A 20,551-nucleotide genomic window follows, 5' to 3' on the forward strand; every position below is an offset into this window, starting at 1 on the left:
ATTCCGACCGGAGTCCACATTGCATCACGTTTTCTGTTATTTTTACTTGTAACAACACCCAAATTATTTGTTACAAACGACCAAACACAGTGTGAAAAACAAATTATGTAATATAGCGGACGGAATTCACTTGTAATTATTATGGTACCAAAACTAACAAATTATAAAACCCAGATGCGTCAAACAGTTTAGAAAAGTGTATAAAAAAAAAATCAGGTAGTTTTTAATAATTAACATAACAGAGCATTTAAAGAGAACATTTTTGTTAACAGAAGAAATGGAAAAGCGATTGTCTCCATTTGGTTTAGGCTAGATTTTTTTGCGCAAGTTATTTAAACGCCCAAAAAACGATTTAGTTTAACGTGAAAACAGAAAATCGCTTCTGCATATGTTTTCGGTAGCAACTCTTGATGACGTAGAAACCCACTTGAAATAAAAATGTATCAGAACGGCTGGTATGGATATTAACAGTTTTATTGATAAGGAGAGAACAACGTTTGGGTTACTCTTCTTTATAAAGGGTAAAAAGGAACTTATGAGAGCTGTGAAAAAGAAAAACAAAAAATTCTTACACATTAAATGAAGTGGTTCCAAAATGACTATAGTAAATACATCAATATGGCTGACCCAACGTGTTATTCCAAGCTGAGAGCACCAAAGTTTGTTGTTGTTATGTTCTTATTTAGCTCTTAATACAGCACATCCCAAACTTTTTGTGCTTACTGCACACTAGGAAAAATGTTAACTTCGTGACGCACCTGATTTACCCGTCATCTCACTGAAGCCACGAGAGCGTCACCACGCGCAGACGGGAATTCCGTATTGACTACACTTTGACGCTCTGTTAGGAGAACAAGGCCACGTTGGCCTGAATAAACTTGATTTAAAACCTTAATGAATGATCATTCATGATGCTTTCTATATACTTACTAAATTTCGCAGCACACGGATTAGAAACCACCGTCTTAATATGTTATCACTAACGCCTAGTAGAGGTGCCGTTTTCGAAGCTATGGCAACGAAGATCAGCCGCTCTGTATTTATCGTTGAAGCTAGACGTATGTTTAGTCACTTTTCAATCGCCCTGCAAAACTTAACTCCATGTCGCTAACGAAAAAACTTAAAAACAAAGTACTTGTCGTGTTTCGAACTGGATGTATGTTCGTGGGTAAGATTTCTCTGAAAGATTCGGGTTTATCTAAAACAGTTTGGGTAAGAATTTAAAGGTTCTTCTTTCAACCAAATACATTCACACACGTAAACGATAGAACACAAAGTTTTTCATTGATGTGAAACTGTCTTCTTAGGTTACACGTCTTTCACCTGTAGACAGTCAACTACGCTCCGCGTAAATTACAAAACATGGGTTACTTCAGGAGTGGTGCGAAGGTTAGAAGTTTTATCCAAGTAATGGTTAAAGTGCGATTCTAACCTTTGGGCCAGTTTAAAATATCGACAACTTTTTCAGTACTCCGTTACTAGTTGGTCAAACTGCGTCTCAGGGTCGAACCGCATGACCGAGCGCATGTGAAATTTTGACGGGAAATTCCTCTTCGGAAAGATGACCACTGCAAAAGAGTTTAACGGCGATAGAACTCCACGGAATGGGTGAGCCACGCGCGCGCGCGTACACAGAATCTAGGAGCTAGTTTTCCTATCCCATGGGGAAAAATACACACACACACACACAACGTTTATCGTAAGAAATATCCGGTTTGATAAAACTCTTATTTCTGTATAAAACATAATTCCGAGAATTTCCCTATTTAACCGACACGCTGAACTTCAGAATTAATAAAAACCTAATTATCTATAAAAGATATAATTTACCAACTAGTCAATACAAGTCTGTCAACCCTGCTGCATCCCATAAATTTAATACACAGACGTTACCATTATGTCTGAAAAAGTTTATAAAATAACACATAATAAAGCATACAGACTGACGAAGAAATATGAAAATAACCGATACAACATAAGGCAGGGTTGGTTCCCTCCCCATTCAAGTTATAAAATAATAGCACCACCAATTATGCATTGTGTTTAAACCAGCACGTGCAACAAACTAAACAATGGATATCAATTAATGAAGTGAGGTTAACTTCACAGCGCCATTGATATTTTAACGTGTAAACGTATAGAATAAGATATGGTGAACTGCCTGGTTAACGCGGACTTGAAAACAATCTTAACATATAAATTGTAGTATCAATTTGTTTAATGGACTCTGCTTTGTACATCTTCATAAAATGTAACCATTTTCACTAATAGTTTAATTAACCCTTGCAAACATTTTATTGATAGGGGTAAAAAAGTACCAACAAGTTCCCTATATAATTAAAGTTTCAAATAACAGGTGTCTCAGGTAATGCCTACGTCATCAAGTGAACAGCTAGTGATTAAAATATATTCACAAACTAGAATAAAAAACGCTATGAAATCACACAAAAACAAATGATTCAGTTGTCATTAATTAAATGCATTTTCAGAAGTTGAACACACGATGAAGAAAATATACACTTAGAGTTGCTTTCTATTTATATATTAAAACTGAAAATATCCACCATTGTTAGTAGAATTACAAGATAACAGAATGAGTAGTTTTCATAGGTAATGGATTACCATGGTCCATGTTATGTGCACTCACATGGGTATGTACTTTTATAAAACAGTTCTAAAGGTAAGTTTCAAATTTTTTGTTTGTTTGTTTTGAATTTCACACAAAGCTACTCGAGAGCTATCTGTGCTAGCCGTCCCTAATTTAGCAGTGTAAGACTAGAGGGAAGGCAGCTAGTCATCACCACCCACCGCCAACTCTTGGGCTAAGTTTCAAATTAACCGCAATAGATATTTTCTTATTCGCGATAAATCAGTGTAAGAACATTACTGTGTGTGTTTCACACGTTATATAGAGATTATGACAGCAACAGTTTATTGGGGGGAGACGTACCAGAGCGCACTGGCTGTTTAAGCTTTAGACAGCAAAACACTCCGTGATAATGTCGAAAACCTGATGCGAACTTGTATATTTTGACATAAGAAAACTAAAACGAACTTACCAGAATACAACCTTATGAATCCTTACATCTTGAGGTTTGTTCACGCAACCACAAAGTAGCCGAATAATTAATCCCAAACAAAAAGAAAATGGAAATAGACAAAAGCGTGGTGTGTAACTGACAGCCCTCTTATTCAAACCACCGGTCAAGCATAATCTGCAAGAACGCGCATGGATTTAAAGCGTACTAAATCAAAATTGTCCAAATGTTATCATTTAATGGTATACACATGATTTTTTCAGTAATTTAAGTTTATTTGCTGGTTTTTAGTAAACGATTAGCCACCTACACTCTGCTAACCATGGGAAATACTTTGTAAATAAGGAAAATCACTTCGTGTTTTCTTACAATATATTTACGAGAAGTATTAATGATGTAATTGTTGCGTGACGGAGTTCAGCCTTATTAATATATAGTGTTTTTTTTCAGAAATAGTTAACTTACATTTTAAAATGATTATACATTGTAATTACAAAATATATGTTAAAATTTAAAATATTAAACAGGCACAATTATTTGTTAATTAGTAGCATACTAATATGCAAGATTTCTTAACTAGTTACTGAGGTAAATAAAATTTTTGTTTCTCAAATGGTTTAACATAAGCACTGCAAGTTTTGTTTTTTTTTGGGTTTTTTTATAAACGTTTACTTTAAGTGCACTGCTGCCATCTACAGATAGAAGTCGGTAATAAAAATTACATTAAAATGCTATTCAAACGTATTTCTAACCGCATGCATTGACATATTGATGTAAAATATGAAAAATGATGCATTTTTCGGTTAAATTCTCAACTGAAATTATACAAATAAATTTTACGTATGATCATACAAGCACAGCTTAAAAACTACTCCAGCTATGATTAAATACTTTACGAAAACTTATACCTAAGTTGCAACATTAATAGTTTGAAAGAACCCACAGTGAAAGTGAAAAATATTGAACTATTGTTACAAGAGAACTGTTGCCGCTAAGACTTACGGCGTCTGTTTCGTCTGCGTTATTATTTGCAACGCTACTTTTTGGACATATAACCTACGTTTTTGAGTAAAAGAATAAATCATGGTGCAATCTGAAAGAAACATTGTATTTAATACTTAGATACTTCTGTTTGTTTGTTTTAATTTCGGGCAAAGCTACACGATACGAGCGAACGCCTTAATCCACCTGGCCATGCCGGGCCAGGGCACTTTTGTACCGAATCGTTTTTCTTGAAACTTTGGTATTTTGATATTGTATTCACAATTGCCATTAAGAATTTGATTGCTTGTTTTTATTTTAAGCGCAAAGCTGTAGAATGGGTTGTCTGCTCAATGTCCACCACCGGATCAAACCTTGACTTCTAGCGTTATAAATCCCCAAGCTTATTGCTGACCCTAAGAGTATTTTCGTGGGGGTCCGCAAAATGACAAAATGCAACCGATTCGATGAAAGTTCATTATTTCATCGTGATGCTAGATACTACTCAGGGGAGAGAACTTAATGGCTGCGATCTTACTTTAAAACGGCTGGTGGATAAAAACTTGAACGCTATAAACCAGAGTTCGATTCCTCGTGATAGGCACTGTGTAGCCTTGCACTAAGACATACAGTTATTATAAAAAACAATAAAGTAAAATGCGAATTATAGCTAGTTGGTTATTTCTCGCTGAAACACTAATAAATTGACAACTGTTATTCAAAATGTAACTGTTGCACATAACTGCTAAAATCTACAAGAGCAGACGTGTCCATAAATCTTTACTTTGACCCATTTTCAACTGTAACTGAACGACTGCCCGCTATGTTTAAAACCTAATATTAAACCTATTAAAATGACTGATTGCACGTTACACTTAAAACAACAGCAACAAAAAACACGAACGTATTTATTTATCAAACTGGACAAAATTTTATAATTTCAAAGTTAGGGAACAACAGCCTCTCATGCAAAGAAACATCAACTTAAGAGATGGCGAGTCGTGATTGTAAGACAAAGGAAAAAACAAAGAGACAGCCGAAAGTAACCTTTTCTATATCATATTTGGGGCAAAGAAAGTTATAAGAAGCATTTGTTACAACAACTAAAAAAGATTGTTTAGGACAGTGCTGATATTGACCTAAGATCTTTAACAGTGCGATGAACTTTAAGCCTAGATTGTTGCCCCTATAATTATCGGTAGGTTTCAATACCATCGTACTATACAAATCACGTAAAATGTGAACAAATATACTGCATTATGGAAATTCTATTAATACATTTTACATGGGAAATGAAGGAGTTCTGCCTTTTTACCTCTCCCCCCCCCTCGCGGAACGTTGTAAAACTGACAAGCAAAAACACGAAGTTCAGGCAGTGAACTGGTAGAAAGTTTGTAATAAGAATTTCTTGAAATACACCGAATCGTTTTTCTTTGCATTTTTGTTTGGCAAGTTTGAAATTCCAATATTTTTATTTATAACAATGGTGGGTTACTAAATTTTATAGCGCCGGCTCCCTGACAAGATTTGTCACACGGTCGACGCGATCATTAAATTACAGAAATCACAAGGATAGTCTAATTTCCATTTCTGGATTTTAAGTGCTGTAGCGTTCCGCCAACTACATTCTTGCTCTATGACAAGTACAAAATACACACGTCAGATAATGTAAATAAAATATTGCTGAGACGATAGTAAACCGAGTCACTGTTAAAGTCTAGTTTCTAGGAGTCAAATTCTACAATTTTCTCTAATAACAATATTATTTTTGTAGAGGGACTTCATATCAATATCAATTTATCACTCACTCTTGAAGATAAATGTTCAAAGACTAACAGTTATGTCGATCTAATCACATTTAATCTTGATTCAATAAGAAGCATCCCTACTATCAACAATTTGAATGTGATCAAAACGTACAATTAGTACACAGAAGACAATATTATAGTTCAAACAAGCTGTACACACAAATGGTAAAAACTGATATTACAAGAAACGAAAGACAAATCACAAATTTTATACATTTATGAGCAATTCTCAAAAGAATTAAAGGACAAAACAGGGAAACTTACGGCAAATATAATAAAATGGAAGCGGAAACACAAGAGATTCCTTTGGAAGATGGACACGAAACACCTTAAACTTTATTAAAATTGACAAACCAGACAAAACAAATAACACCATTCACAAATTACAACATATCTGCGTACCAGCCTACGTCACCTGTCGTTTCCTATTACGAATATTGTCTAACAATTAGAAAACGTGGTAGTGGTTTTCATATTTAGATATGTACTTCCGTCAATTACTAATATAATAATGTAAAACACAAAATGGGTTTGATTAATGGAACTGATAATAATTGTATTAAAGCGAATACATAAGTTATAAATGTAATATCCCAGTACAGTAGGCAATAATATGAGAGAACAATGTACTATTGCTATATATAATTATCCGGTACTGTAAGAGAGTGCCTTATATTCTCAAACGAATGGTACTCATTAAAAAACAGAAAACTAAGGATTTTCAAGCTGTTGATAACCTATATAAACCTATTCTCATATAACTGTGTCCGAGTTTAAATTTATCATACACAGTTTATGGTAAGCAAATATTTTTGCTAAACCCTAAGATAACATTTTGTGAAGTTCGTCTTTCTCGCTTGAAAACAAAGCATGTTAAAAAAACGTCTTTGTTCATATTGTTACCAATTTGATGGAAGTCCTCTAACTAAACCTTAAATAACTTTTGTATTCGCAACTGCTTTTAGAGCAACTATAATACACCTGGTATGCTTTGTAAGTATAGCGACTAAACAAAGAACAAATAGGACCACGCATTGGTGTTACGAGATTCCAGTGTTAAACTGATGCAAGTTAAAGATACTTAGCTCTTAATGTTATTTTGGCACTCCATAAAAATTGCTAGTATACAAATGTAATAGTAACGTGTTTGTTCTGTATATTCCACAAGATAAAACGTGCTTGGGGACCTTTATTCATGAATAACAAAAATAGCTACGAACGAACTGCGTGGCTTTGATGCAAATGCCTCATCCTAACCCTCGTAAAATGTAGAACACAGAATCCACGACGTTCAACTAACTGCACACCGCGGTTTATCTCGTGTTACGCGGTCTCATAAACGTTGACAATAATATAATAAATAATTATAATCATCACACCAATACTGAAAGTCTGAAATTGTATTTCATAGTGGTCTGTATGTGCGATACAAAGATTGCATAGGTATTCATGAGTAGTAAACTGTAATGGACGGCTTTTTTTTTTTTTTTTTTTGTCACAAACAGTTGCTGTTCTTTCCGTATTACATACGTTTGATATCCACAACAGAAACGTGACCTGTACTAACATTGTAATAAACTTTGGGTGAATACAGAAAAGTTTAAAATTAACGCAAGTTCTCAAATATAGTATAACATTTCAACCAGTGCTTTAGAAAATATACAAGAACTGTACTCCTATCTTAATACCTTCAGCTCTCTGCAGTACAACTACCGAACGTAAAATAAAACTGTCGATAAATTATTAACATTTTATGGCATTCCCTCTTTTTAAAACACACCTATAAGGAATTGCTTCGGTATTTTGTATAATTTCCTAAGTAGAAAAAAAAGGATATAATGCTGTGCTGATTTTCTTATGAAACTACTCTAACATTATATTATGTGCAAACGTGCTTTGTTTTTATGACAGCCTTCAAAATCAAACAAAACAATATTTATATCTGAAGCTTCAGATATAAGCATTAAGCGCCATCTTTACCTTCACTATAAATGTAAACCTTGTCGAAATTGTATTCTAGTTCAAAGTATTCCTGTACTAAAAATAATAAACTACTGTTACACAAATGTGAGTTTAACTTCAGTTTGTTTGTTTTTTTGGAATTTCGCACAAAGCTACTCGAGGGCTATCAGTGCTAGCCGTCCCTAATTTAGCAGTGTAAGACTAGAGGGAAGGCAGCTAGTCATCACCACCCACCGCCAACTCTTGGGCTACTCTTTTACCAACGAATAGTGGGATTGACCGTCACATTATACACACCCACGGCTGGGAGGGCGAGCATGTTTAGCGCAACGCGGGCGCGAACCCGCGACCCTCGGATTACGAGTCGCACGCCTTACGCGCTAGGCCATGAGTTTAACTTCAGAACAAAGCGGATAACACACTGTCAAGTCTCCAGTGAAGTTAAGGCCTCGTGATAGTCACAAACTCTTCGTTCATTCTGAACGTTCACACAAATGTCGACACGTGATTTGCAAAGACTGTAAGGGGAAGATTTGTTTCGAAAGACTGAATTCTTGCGCGGGTGGACATGCGCGTAGATACAAAACAGGGTAAACGACCTTCATTCGGATAAAATAAGAATTCACAACCCAAGACAAACTATGCAATTTAGAATTTAAAAAAGGCCATCAAATGCATTTGTAATAAATCACTATACTTAATTATATAAAAAAAATGCATAAATCAAACTTACCAATCTCGTTGTAGGGAAACGAATACAAAATACAGTTAATAAAACAAAAAATATTAAAAACATTTACAGCTAACGAAAGCGGTTTATTTCGTTTTTCAGACTTCATATCCTTCAATACATTTTGTAACTGGACCAATTAATAAAGAAAACGAAACTTCTGTTTTTGAAAGTTTAAAACGATTACATTTAAAATAATTTTCACATATGGGAAACATTATGTTCCCCACGCTTACCATAGTTAAACAAATGTGGCAACAAGCGCTTGGAATCAGGCAAAACGAACGACATGAAATATAACATGTCTCTCCTCCTTTCCTTTAAAAAAAAAAAAGGCTTTCTCCTCAAGTTATAAATTACTACAAATCATTAAAGCCCACCAAATATACTTGCCCAAACTGAACAGAAAACCACGTTGTATCTTTATACACACAGTTTGGATTGAGGGGTTTCTGGTCACTCAACAAGGATACAGCAAAGTATTCAAGGAAAAGAAAATTACGAGTTAAATTGTATAAATAATCAAAACTTGTTTATTTACTGGACTGTAGTTTAAAACAATAAATATGAATGATTGCTTACCTAATCATTTTTAGAATCTTACATATTGATTTCTAGTTTAAAGCTGCTTTAGTTAAAAGAGAACATAAAAGTGCTACGATCATGGTTTGGTCATTTTCGTTTGGCTGCTACATATAGCTTAACCATCAATCTGTTATCACAGTAACTTCCACTCACCTTCATCAAAACAGCCAGCCAAGAAACGACCTTGACGCGACCAACATGGCGGCCAATTCACAATCGGTTAGTGGGCACACATACCGTGTGGCTGGAAGAAGTTCGTGTCACTGTTTCTGTGCTCACACATTTATGTCTTGTCCGTATACCGGCTGCAACATTATTTCATAAAAACTTTTTTTTTTCATTCATTACACCATGCGTTCTTCTTGACTCAAGTAGACCACAAAATAACATTGCTAGTCAAAGAATTATCGTTTCCCCTCTCTCCCTCCCCCATCATTCACTAACACTTAATTGGCATCTAGGCAGATTTTACTGTCACTTGACTGTACAATAAACTGCCTCAACTGCAGATTATCTCCCGCGCTTGCGCACATCACGTTTATCGCTGCTCTGCATAATAACTTCGTATCACCACCCTTGGAGCCGTAGGCAGCAAGAAGTGCCTCGCGGATTGGCTGAAAAAACAAACTTCTGCCGCAGGGCGGAGCCATTGCCAGGAATTTTAGTTTGAGTTCGATTTTCTATAGTTGTTAGTATTGAGGCTGTTTGTGATGCGAGGTCAAAAGTAATAACCTTGGTGCGGGTGGTTAGAATGGAGGAAATTGCGAGTGTTCGTTATGAGTTTTATTTTGATGCGTGTGAAAGAAATGTCGATTTAAATTCACGAATCTTGTAATACACACTTTATAGCATTCCCAGTTTAAAAATACTGATTGTCAAAAAAAAATCCTATTTCTAAACTTCAAACACCACAAGTGATGCCTAGTAAAATAACTGGAGTATTACGGTAGGCAAAACGTTTTTCAAAAATCGACGTAATTACTCGGGCTTACTTTGTTTGTTACACGTAAGACACGTAAATGTTTACCTTTCACAATATCCTTAATATCTGAAAGTGTCTGAATCATACTATAATCAGATTTATTCAGTTTTAAGAAATATATGTGGTATTTAACAAAGCAAATATTGTTGTACTTTTAGAATACCTTTCCAAACCGAGATTAAAACACGGAAATCTTGTGGAGGCCGTGACTGTAACGATTTTAGGGTTAGCTATGAACATACCTTAAAAGAAAAAAATGGTCTTTAAAAGTAACTCAATTTTATTATCATATTTTACTTAAAAGAAATTTCAAAAACAGAAAAGACTCAAATTCGGTTTCTCTCCTTTATTTTAATGGATTAATCATTTAGTTTCCTTCTTAAAGGATGGAAATATAATTAATACATCTTAATATTAAATGTCTTAAATTTTAATGCAAGACACTGACTAGTTGTGCTCGAAGTTATGACGTAACTTCGCATAGTGGTATTTCTCTCTTCAAAACGTTTATCAAAATACATCAATAAAACTTCCTAGAAAAGAACGATTGGGAAAATTAACCTAAAAGTAATAATATCAAAACAAGGTAATATAAAGGGAATTAGTATTAAGTAACCAGAAAAAGATGTGACAAGATTTGTGACTAAAACTTGTTAACAGTTGGTATTCGAGTAGTGTCTCACCGATATTACCCAGAAGAGAATCGTGTGCGACATCAAGTTGAGATCAATGGGACCAATAGAAACAAACATTTACGCTATCTGGATAGACTACTGCATGTGTAATTAAGATGATTATGAAAAGTCATTTGAGAAACGTGACAACTATTAACTACAATTTCTTTTGGACCGTTATTATATTTGAGCTTATACAATATTATTAACGGACAAATAAATTATATCTTAAGAAAAGTTGAAGAAGGGCAGAATTTCCTCTTCATTTACCCTAAAGCCAAATCAAGTTTTAATTAGCTTTTAAAAGTTTGTTTTGAATTTCTACAAAAGCTACACGAGGGCTGTCTGCGCCAGTTGTCCCTAATTTAGTAGTGTAATACAAGAGGGAAGGTAGCTAGTCATCACTACCCACCGCCGACCTTTGGGCTATTCTTTTACCAACGAATAGTGGGATTGATTGTACATTATAACGCCTCCATGGCTGAAAGGACGAGCATATTTGGTGTGATTGAGTTTTTAACAGAAAAGCGTTTTCATACAGTATTTCTCATAACATCCCAAAATACCTGAGCAACACGTGTTGAGGTGGCTTGAATTATATGTGTCAAAGTTAAATAACCTATGTGAGCATAACGAGGCTAAACAATATACTACTGTGAATATAATATAATAGCGAATTTGAATAATTTAAGATTTTTCACGTGTGTAGCTTTGTTTTATCATAGACTTGGCCTGGCCAGGTGGTTAGGGCCCTCGACTCGCAATCTGAGGGTCAAGACGGGGTCGAATCCCTGTCACACCAAGCATGCTTGCCCTTTCATCCATGGGGGTGTTATAATGGGACAGTCAATCCCAATGTTCGTTTATAAAAGAGTAACCCAACAGTTGGTGGTGGGTGGTAATGACTAGCTGCCTTCCCTCTAGTCTTACACTGTTAAATTTGGGACGGCTATCGTAGATAGCCCTCGTGAAGTTTTGCGCAAAATTCGAAAACAAACAAACACGCTTTGGTGCATTCTTGTTACATATTTTATAAGGAATGAAGTTAAATTAATTTAGTTTACTACTGGGCTTTTTTTCAACTTCTTTGTTTTTATGGTTTCAAATAGTCTGAAGCAAATCTGCCTGATAACTTTGTTCATGCCAAATATATATGACATTTATTGTTAGTAGTAGTATCCCTAAAATTGAAAACTATAATAAATAACTGATTAACATAGAAAAATGAAAAATAGATGAAGTAATGAATTAAGAAATGACCCCTTTGCACGCACGTGAGATGAATTTGGCATGTTTCCTAGTTTATAAAAGTTTTCTTGTCTTCATAACGTTTTATGTAAGCATAAAATAATAAGACAATTACATGATTTCAAGATCGCCTATAATCTTCCATCATAAAAAAATGAAAAAAATAACACAAGGTTCATTTATGCCCTCTAACGGACATGCAAACAAACATATATACATTATATGAATGATATTTTAAATTGCAATACAAAAAAAAAAAAAATACACAAAGAAAACTAAAAGTACACACTTTAGTGTGGAAAGGATAAAACCTGCTTGCATATTTACTGTGCACAACCAACCGACATATATTAGTTAAGCTTTTGTTTAGTACGGCCTATATTCGATAAAAAAGATAAATTAACATTTTAAATTTTGTACGTTTTTTGCTTTGGTTCTTTAGGGTTAGGCTTCATCATACTTAATACTATAAATATATTAAACTTAAGAACAGGCTCACAGTGTAATAGAATGTTAACAGAGAAAAATAAGAGAAATTAAACTCATTTGGAATAAATTATATATATCTCTGTATGTTTGGTTTGTTTTGAATTTCGCCCAAAGCTACGCCAGGGCTATCTGCGCTCGCCGTCCCTAATTTAGCAGTGTAAGACTAGAGGGAAGGCAGCTAGTCATAACCACCCACCGTCAACTCTTGGACAACTCTTTTACCAACGAATAGTGGGATTGACTGCACATTATAACGTTCCCACGGCTGAAAGGGCGACCATGTTTGATTTGATGGGAATTCGAACCCGCTATCCACAGATTACTCGTCGAGTATTTTAACCACCTGGCTATTACGGGCCTAACTTTAATGAGTAATGATAACATCGTTTACAATAGAATCATGGTTTTTTGTTGCTAATCATTACTAATACTTATGAAAGTTCATACTCCTCAGTAAACTTGTTTGACCCCATCGTTTTGATTTTTTAGTTTTCGGTTGTCGTGTAATAAGAAAGAAGCAGAAGAAAGAAAAAAATTCAAACTTTTTACTGTTATGTTGTTGGACATTCCCAGAAGTTAGCATTACATAGGCACTGGTATACAAAGAAATACTGTATAGTATTGCAAATGTCTGATGACCCATTGAAAAAAATGTTTAAAATACCATTTCAGTTAACAATCCTGGCCTGCCTGTTATTGGCTGCCTGATATTTAAAATAAATATTTAATAACTGACTAGAGGAAACTCAGGATAAAATCTGTTTTGACACTTGCTGTGACTAACTGAAGACAAAAACCGAAAAAGTAATTTTTTTGTTAACCTGCTGTAACACACAAATGATACTGGTGGGAAATATACGTTTGTAAAAAATTCAAAATGAATAATTATAACAATATCGTCTTCTGATCAAAGCAAGCTACCATCATAAAAAACCAACCTAGGCCTATTGGGCTTTCCATTATTTTGGTGTTTAGACCGTAACCTATAAATGAGTATAGCTAATTAGTACGCTCTTTAAATATATACATATGTATATATACAGATTAGAATGTTTTATTGGGAACCATCTAAGTGACGTTGTTGTGTATTAATGGTATCTACTTAATTGGTCACGAAGGAAAAAAAAAAGGTTTTCGTTTTAGATAAGTGATTCTGTTATATGTATAGTTTTAATTGTATACAATAGGCCTAAACTAAGCCCGATTCTCTGACATCGCAATGATAACGAGTCTTTGTTTGTTATTCAACACGAAAGTACACGATAGATTATTTATGAAGTGTCAAGGCACTCGACTCGTAATCTGAGGATCGAGGGTTCGAATCTCCGTCAAACCAAATATGTTCGCCCTTTAAGATGTGGGAGCGTTATAATGTAATGGTCAATGTCACTATTCGTTGGTAAAAGAGTAGCCTAAGAGTTGACGGTAGATGGTAATGATTAGTTGTCTTCCCTCTAGTCTTACAATGATAAATTAGGGACAGCTAGCTCTTGTGTACAGCTGGCACAGCTGGTCTATGGATTTACAATGTTAAAATCAGGGGGTTCGATTCCTGTCGGTGGATTCAACAGATAGTGAGCTGTGGTTTTGCTGTAAGAAAAGTCCAAATATACACCTCTTGCTTTGGGTGAAATTCAAAGCAAACCAAACCAATTTATGAAGTATCCATTACAGGTACTGAAACTCGACTTTTAGCGCCTTAAGTCCAGTAGATTACTTGTTGAGCTGTTGAAAAGCAAACAACAACGCGGAGAAGTAGTTTTTTTGGGTATTTTTCAATATTAAAAACAGTTCGTATTTCATCCTTCAACATAGTGAACTTGTAAAACAGACGTCGAGTGGAACGTAATGTTTTTAAAACTCGTGTTATTTTCAAAACCACAACCGGGAGCAAGCAATAAACTTATTGTAGATTAGCTGTGTTGCATAACCATTGGTATAATAATAATCCTCGTTGGACAAACAATTATTCTTGTAACAGCGTGTACTTAATAGGATTTTACAAAATTTAAATAACAAAAATATCAATGTTTTCTTTTTGAGGCGTCCTCTGTTGGGCATCTTACACAATACTGGTAATTTTTGACATAAGTCAAACAAAAAATATACTATTATGCTGTTTGATCACATAATAATTTGTCTGCCAATAGGGAAAAAAATCTGTTTTTTCAAGAAGCATTCACAATATATATATACACAAATGACAGACGTATATAGTCTTCATCCTTTCAACTTGAATCTGTATATTGTTTACTTTCAAAGATATTAATTTGCAACTAGCCGCGACCCGCAAAACTTTGCGGTAGTTTTATGTTATTCTCTTGAAATTTCCTTATTCTATCATTTTGACTCACAAAATTTAAGTTGTGCTTTTTTGCAAGTTTTATGTGTTAGATTGATAAAACCTGGTCTATTTATAAACATTTTATGCAGTCTAACAAACAAAGTCACGTAGACGTAACTTTATTTAATAATAATTACTACACTACACGTAAAGTAAATAGTAGATTGGAGTAATGGTAATTATGATAGTGTATAGAGTATTAAACAGTTATTAGCGCTCATCGTATAATATGGTTTCACGAATGGAAACGCAAAAGCTCATAAAAATGAAGAATAAACCCCCTAATAAAGTAAAAAGTAACTAAAAGACGTTTCCTAGCACTTTATGAAACGAACCGAAACGACATTATTGCAACTAGTATGATCCTTGATGGCACGACTTAGTTGTTATCGTGTAACGACTGACTACTTTAGGTTTTTTTATTTGCAAAATATTTCACACAAACAGCGCTTAACAAACCTAAAGTAGTCAGTCGTGACACGATAACAACTGAGTCGTGCCATCATGGATCATACTCGTTGCACTGAATACTTTGACTAAGCAATAAACAGATAAGGTGATTTTGAATTGAAAAGCCAGTATATATTCCAGAATCCTCGGACAAAGCTCTTTCTACCAATATTAGATTTGTAGCATTTGAACGAGAAATTTGCGAAAAAAGTTCCGGACAGACAGACACAAACATATCATTTATATACACTTAAATTTATATATTAATTGTATTTTTAAGGAACTACTTTAAATTAAAAGTTACAATTGATAATTTTATGTGTTTTTCCTCACATTTTAAATAATCGTTATACCACTGTGTTTCACTGAATATTTCTTCAGAGTACTAATTATCAGTTATACGTATTAAAGAGTACGCATGGATATAAATTCATTATAATACTCATATGTAGAAGTATAATTAAGACACTTCTTCAAGGAGCCAAGTTAAAAATTAAACTGGATTTCTCTTTTGAATTGTAAGTTTTGTATAAACATAAATTTAGAAGTCTTAAATTATCCGTTCTAAAAGAAGCATTGAACTAAATTGATCGTATTCGTTAATGGATAAAAAATATATTTATGTGGCTATCTACAGTTAACATAACACACTGAAACCTTTTCAACGTATTCGTTGCGTGCTTGGAAATGACAGAGTAGGATTTATGATAAATTAAAGTATTTACTTTGTTTTGGATTTCGCGCAAAGATTCTCGAGAACTATCTGCGCTAGCCGTTCCTAACTTAGCAGTGTAAGACTAGAGAGAAGACAACTGGTCATCAACACCAACCGCCAACTCTTAGGCTACTCTTTTAACAACGTTTAACACATTATAACGTCCCCACAGTTGAAAAGGTGAGCATGTTTGGAGCGAAGGGGACACGAACCTGAGACCCTCAGATTACGAGTCGCATGCCTTAACCCACCTAGCCATGCCGGGCTCGTTTATTTCAGTAAAAAGAACGAATAATATTATTATTTGAGTGTAATAATAAATTTAACTTGTCAGTATAACTAACGTGTACTTGCAATTTTATACACTTTTTTTAAAAAAAATTCATGTTCTGTAAATCCTCCATCCCACTCCAACTACAAAAAAAAAAGAACAAAAGTCCAGATTCATAACTATTGAGCGATGGTGCTGTCATCTGTTGGTGAACGCTTACCTTATGCTAAACGTTTGAAATTCGACAAGGAATTATCAATATATATTACACCTTTCATAAACAGATATATAAGTGGATGTTTTGAGAGGGTTCCGTAAGTATGGGAAACATGCACCTCGGTCCATTCATCTTTATAAAACATTTTGATGAGTAACAAAACAATGTTCAACCTTAATCTACACATAATTATGCGACGCGAACCCGAGACCCTCAGATTAGTAGTCGCACGCCTTAACCCACCTGGCCATGCCGAGCCTAAAGCATTTAAAACGACTACAGTATAATTACTAGAATCAGCGAATGAGTACTCACTTAGTGAATAATAAGTTTTTAATAAATTGATTGAGAAATTAATGAATGCCAGGAAAGACAACCAGTGTTAAAAGTTAGAGTTATCGCATCTGTTGGCAAAGAAATTTTGTAAGTTAGGGTAAGGTATTATTAGTTTCGGAATTTCTTTTGCATGTATTGTTGAACTCAGCTTTACAACTTATATGAATATGAATGGTAACCTGAAGAAACGTTTTAGATGGAAAAAGCTGATGCATTGTCATTAGATAGACTATACATAACGTTGTCTTTATCAAACAATATTCAAGAACCTGCCCAACGTTACTGCACATACAACAGTATATACGTTTGTTTGTTTGTTTGTTTTAGAATTTCGCACAAAGCTACTCGAGGGCTATCTGTGCTAGCCGTCCCTAATTTAGCAGTGTAAGACTAGAGGGAAGGCAGCTAGTCATCACCACCCACCGCCAACTCTTGGGCTACTCTTTTACCAACGAATAGTGGGATTGACCGTCACATTATACACCCCCACGGCTGGGAGGGCGAGCATGTTTGGCGCGACGCGGGCGCGAACCCGCGACCCTCGGATTACGAGTCGCGCGCCTTACGCGCTTGGCCATGCTCTCGAAATTCATAATGATTATGAAATTATGTATAATATATCCACACACAAAATACCATGATTACGTAAAGCTCTTAAACAGCTCGAGTCTCTTCTGCACGAAGAAAGATTAATTCTGGAATGAAGCTATTTGGCTCGTGTCCCATTTACTTGATGTTTTTTTGGTATTACTGAATTATCTCACGAAAGATGTCGCTAAAGAACAATGGATTCAGTATCGTGTAGTTTCTCTCGCGAGATCACTTACGTAGAGCTACAGCTGGAGATTATGTTCTCAGTGTTTTTACTGGTGTCGTGATTAATGACATCAGTAGCATGTGAACCCTGCACGTTTTGTTTAATTGAAGGAAAAATTACAAATGCACAGTCATGTAATTAAATAATGCAAATAGAGCAGAAATGCATTTGAACAGCGGTAACATATTGTCTAAAATGTTTTCAGGGACGTTAAAACTTGTGCTATTAGAAAATGAATTTAAGCTATTGTATGTAACTCTGCATGTGTGTTTCTGTAAGAAAAGCATGAGTCGTTTTTGCTCATTTTACAAACGCTATATGCTATATGAAAAACATTACATAAAATATGTTGAATGTGTTTATCTAAATAATTAGGAAACGTCTGTTCTATAGGTGACAAGTAAGTGAGATCTTGTTAAAATAACTATGAAAGTGTTTGACAAGCGAAACCTAGTCAGCATGCACTCGGCGGATTAATACAAGATGAACTATTGTCCCAGTTCGAGTGCAAGGTTACACAGGAAACAGCTAGCTTCTGAGCAAGGACCACACAGGAACTAATAAATAGTTTTCTTCAGAGTTTGGATGCCAGTCTCTCAAGACCACCGGTGTTCGATCCCAAGTCCAATCCTGTCAAGGCCTATTGGCAAAGATTCTGTCACTACCAGCACAGAAATATGAGAAAGTCATCAAAATTGTGTTTGTTTTTGAATTTCGCGCAAAGCTACACGAGGGCTATTTGCGTTTGCCGTCCCTAATTTAGCAGTGTGAGACTAAAGTGAAGGCAGCTAGTCATCATCACCCACCGCCAACTTTTGGGCTACTCTTTTACCAACGAATATTGGGATTGACCGTCACATTATAACGCCCCCACAGCGGAAAGGATAAGCATGTTTGGTGTGACGGGGATTCGAACCCGCGACTCTCAGGCTACGAGTCGAGTGCCTTAACCAACTGGCCATGCCAGGCCGTCATCAAAATACGGGCAGAGAAACACAACCTCATAAATGTATTCCGTGGGCAGGAATACATCTAAAATCTTTCATAGCAAAAACCTTTGACAAGTTTACGTTTCGTTACGCGCTTTTGTACCTATAGGTAACGCTGTACAGTTGAGGTCATTGAGTACGACTTAGCGGCACATAGACTCTGGATGTTGGAACAAAATTATTATATATTGGTAGGCCTTCATTTGAACAACAACCAAAAAAACGTCTTATAGTTTAAAAGCGTATTTTTAACAAAACCCAGAAGATCTATTATTTAGCTAATTTTTGTCAGCTCATTGAACTAAAATTGGAGTTAGGGCAACTATTGATGTTACAGTGACACAGTTTACCTAACTTAATTTTTAAATAATGGATATAGATGTAAGTTTTCATTTAATTCATTTTTTAAAGAAATGTCAATAATTCTTCTACATTGCCCCACAATGGATTAATGGTAAGTCCGAATGTTTATAACACTAAAAACCAGGTTTCAATACTGGTGGGGGGAACAGCACAGATAGCCCATTGTGATAGTGGGAACAGTACAGATAGCCCATTGTGATAGTGGGAACGGTACAGATAGCCCATTGAGACAACCAAACCATTCTACACTTATAAAAAACCGTTAACAGCGCCTTCTATTTTCGCATTCCTCTTAATTCGTCCATTTCGGATTCAAAATTAGAGCTGTTCGAATATAACTTTCAGATTTATCTTCCTTCTTCCATAAGTCACTGCCCGAAAATCCTTTCGTTCAGTCCCAAAACTCTTCAGTTCTACTGGATGATGAGAGACAAAAGATTCTCTTAAATGTTACATATATATATATTATAATATTTCAAAAGTTACAGCTTTATCAGAAACTTTTACGATAGGTAAAATTTCGACCTATTATAAAATTTTATTTATATTAGTATTTGAATAAAAAGAAAAAAGTGATATTTTGTAAAACTTTTAAGTTATAGCTAGCGATATACGTGTAAAGTGGACCACATCTAGCTACTTTTTTATGTCTTCACTTTATGACGTGTTATGTGCCCGTTTATACATAAAAAATAAGAACATGCTTTTGAAAGATGGGGTGAAAAAATTAAACGAAGTATTGTATCTGAAGTTTAACTAACAGGCGTTTATTTAAAACTAGTAAAACAAAATATGAGTAGAGCTGGGTAATACTGTGGAAAGGTTACTGTTCTGATAGAACTAGGTAATAATAGTGCAGCGGGTTACTGTTCTGATAGAGCTGGGTAATAATAGTGTAGGGGGTTACTGTTCTGATAGTTAGGTAATTATAGTGTGGCGGGTCACTGTTCTGATAGAGCTGGGTAATAATAGTGTAGCGGGTTACTGTTCTGATAGAGCTGGGTAATAATAGTGTAGCGGGTTACTGTTCTGATAGAGCTAAGTAATAATAGTGTAGGGGGTTACTGTTCTGATAGTTAGGTAATTATAGTGTAGCGGGTTACTGTTCTGATAGAGCTGGGTAATAATAGTGTAGCGGGTTACTGTTCTGATAGAGCGGGGTAATAATAGTGTAGCGGGTTACTGTTCTGATAGTTAGGTAATTATAGTGTAGCGATTACTGTTCTGATAGTTAGGTAATTATAGTGTAGCGGTTACTGTTCTGATAGTTAGGTAATTATAGTGTAGCGGGTTACTGTTCTGATAGAGCTAGGTAATAATAGTGTAGCGGGTTACTGTTCTGATAGAGATAATAATAATAACTGTGGAAGGGTTACTCTTCTAGTAGAGGTAGGTGATGATACTGTGGAAGGGTTACTTCTTCTAGTAGAACCAGGTAATAATACTGTGGAAGGGTTACCTTGTAGTGGAATAATAGTGTCGCGGGTTACTGTGGAAGGGTTCTGATAGAGCCAGGTAATATATGGAAGGGTTACTCTTCTGTCGAACCAGG

General features: G+C 35.1%; 1 protein-coding gene across 14 annotated transcripts in view; it reads right to left on the minus strand.

Annotated features, from left to right (window-relative positions):
- LOC143224973 (uncharacterized) overlaps positions 1–20,551 on the minus strand; it is a 73,467-nt gene that overhangs the window by 48,476 nt on the left and 4,440 nt on the right. For 4 of the 14 annotated variants that reach the window (XR_013013540.1, XR_013013543.1, XR_013013549.1 and 1 more), the window contains exon 1: positions 9,102–9,251. The exons of 1 other annotated variant lie outside the window; for it this stretch is intronic. Coding sequence is in view for 1 of the 13 variants with exons in the window: in XM_076453540.1 (XP_076309655.1) it covers positions 3,060–3,215; positions 9,102–9,109 (164 nt within the window). In the remaining 12 variants the exon portion in view is untranslated. 9 more of the 14 variants (XM_076453540.1, XR_013013538.1, XR_013013541.1 and 6 more) reach the window with 9 other exon arrangements.

Source organism: Tachypleus tridentatus, chromosome 9 (assembly GCF_004210375.1).
Source record: "Tachypleus tridentatus isolate NWPU-2018 chromosome 9, ASM421037v1, whole genome shotgun sequence".
NCBI classification, from domain to species: Eukaryota; Metazoa; Arthropoda; class Merostomata; order Xiphosura; family Limulidae; genus Tachypleus; species Tachypleus tridentatus.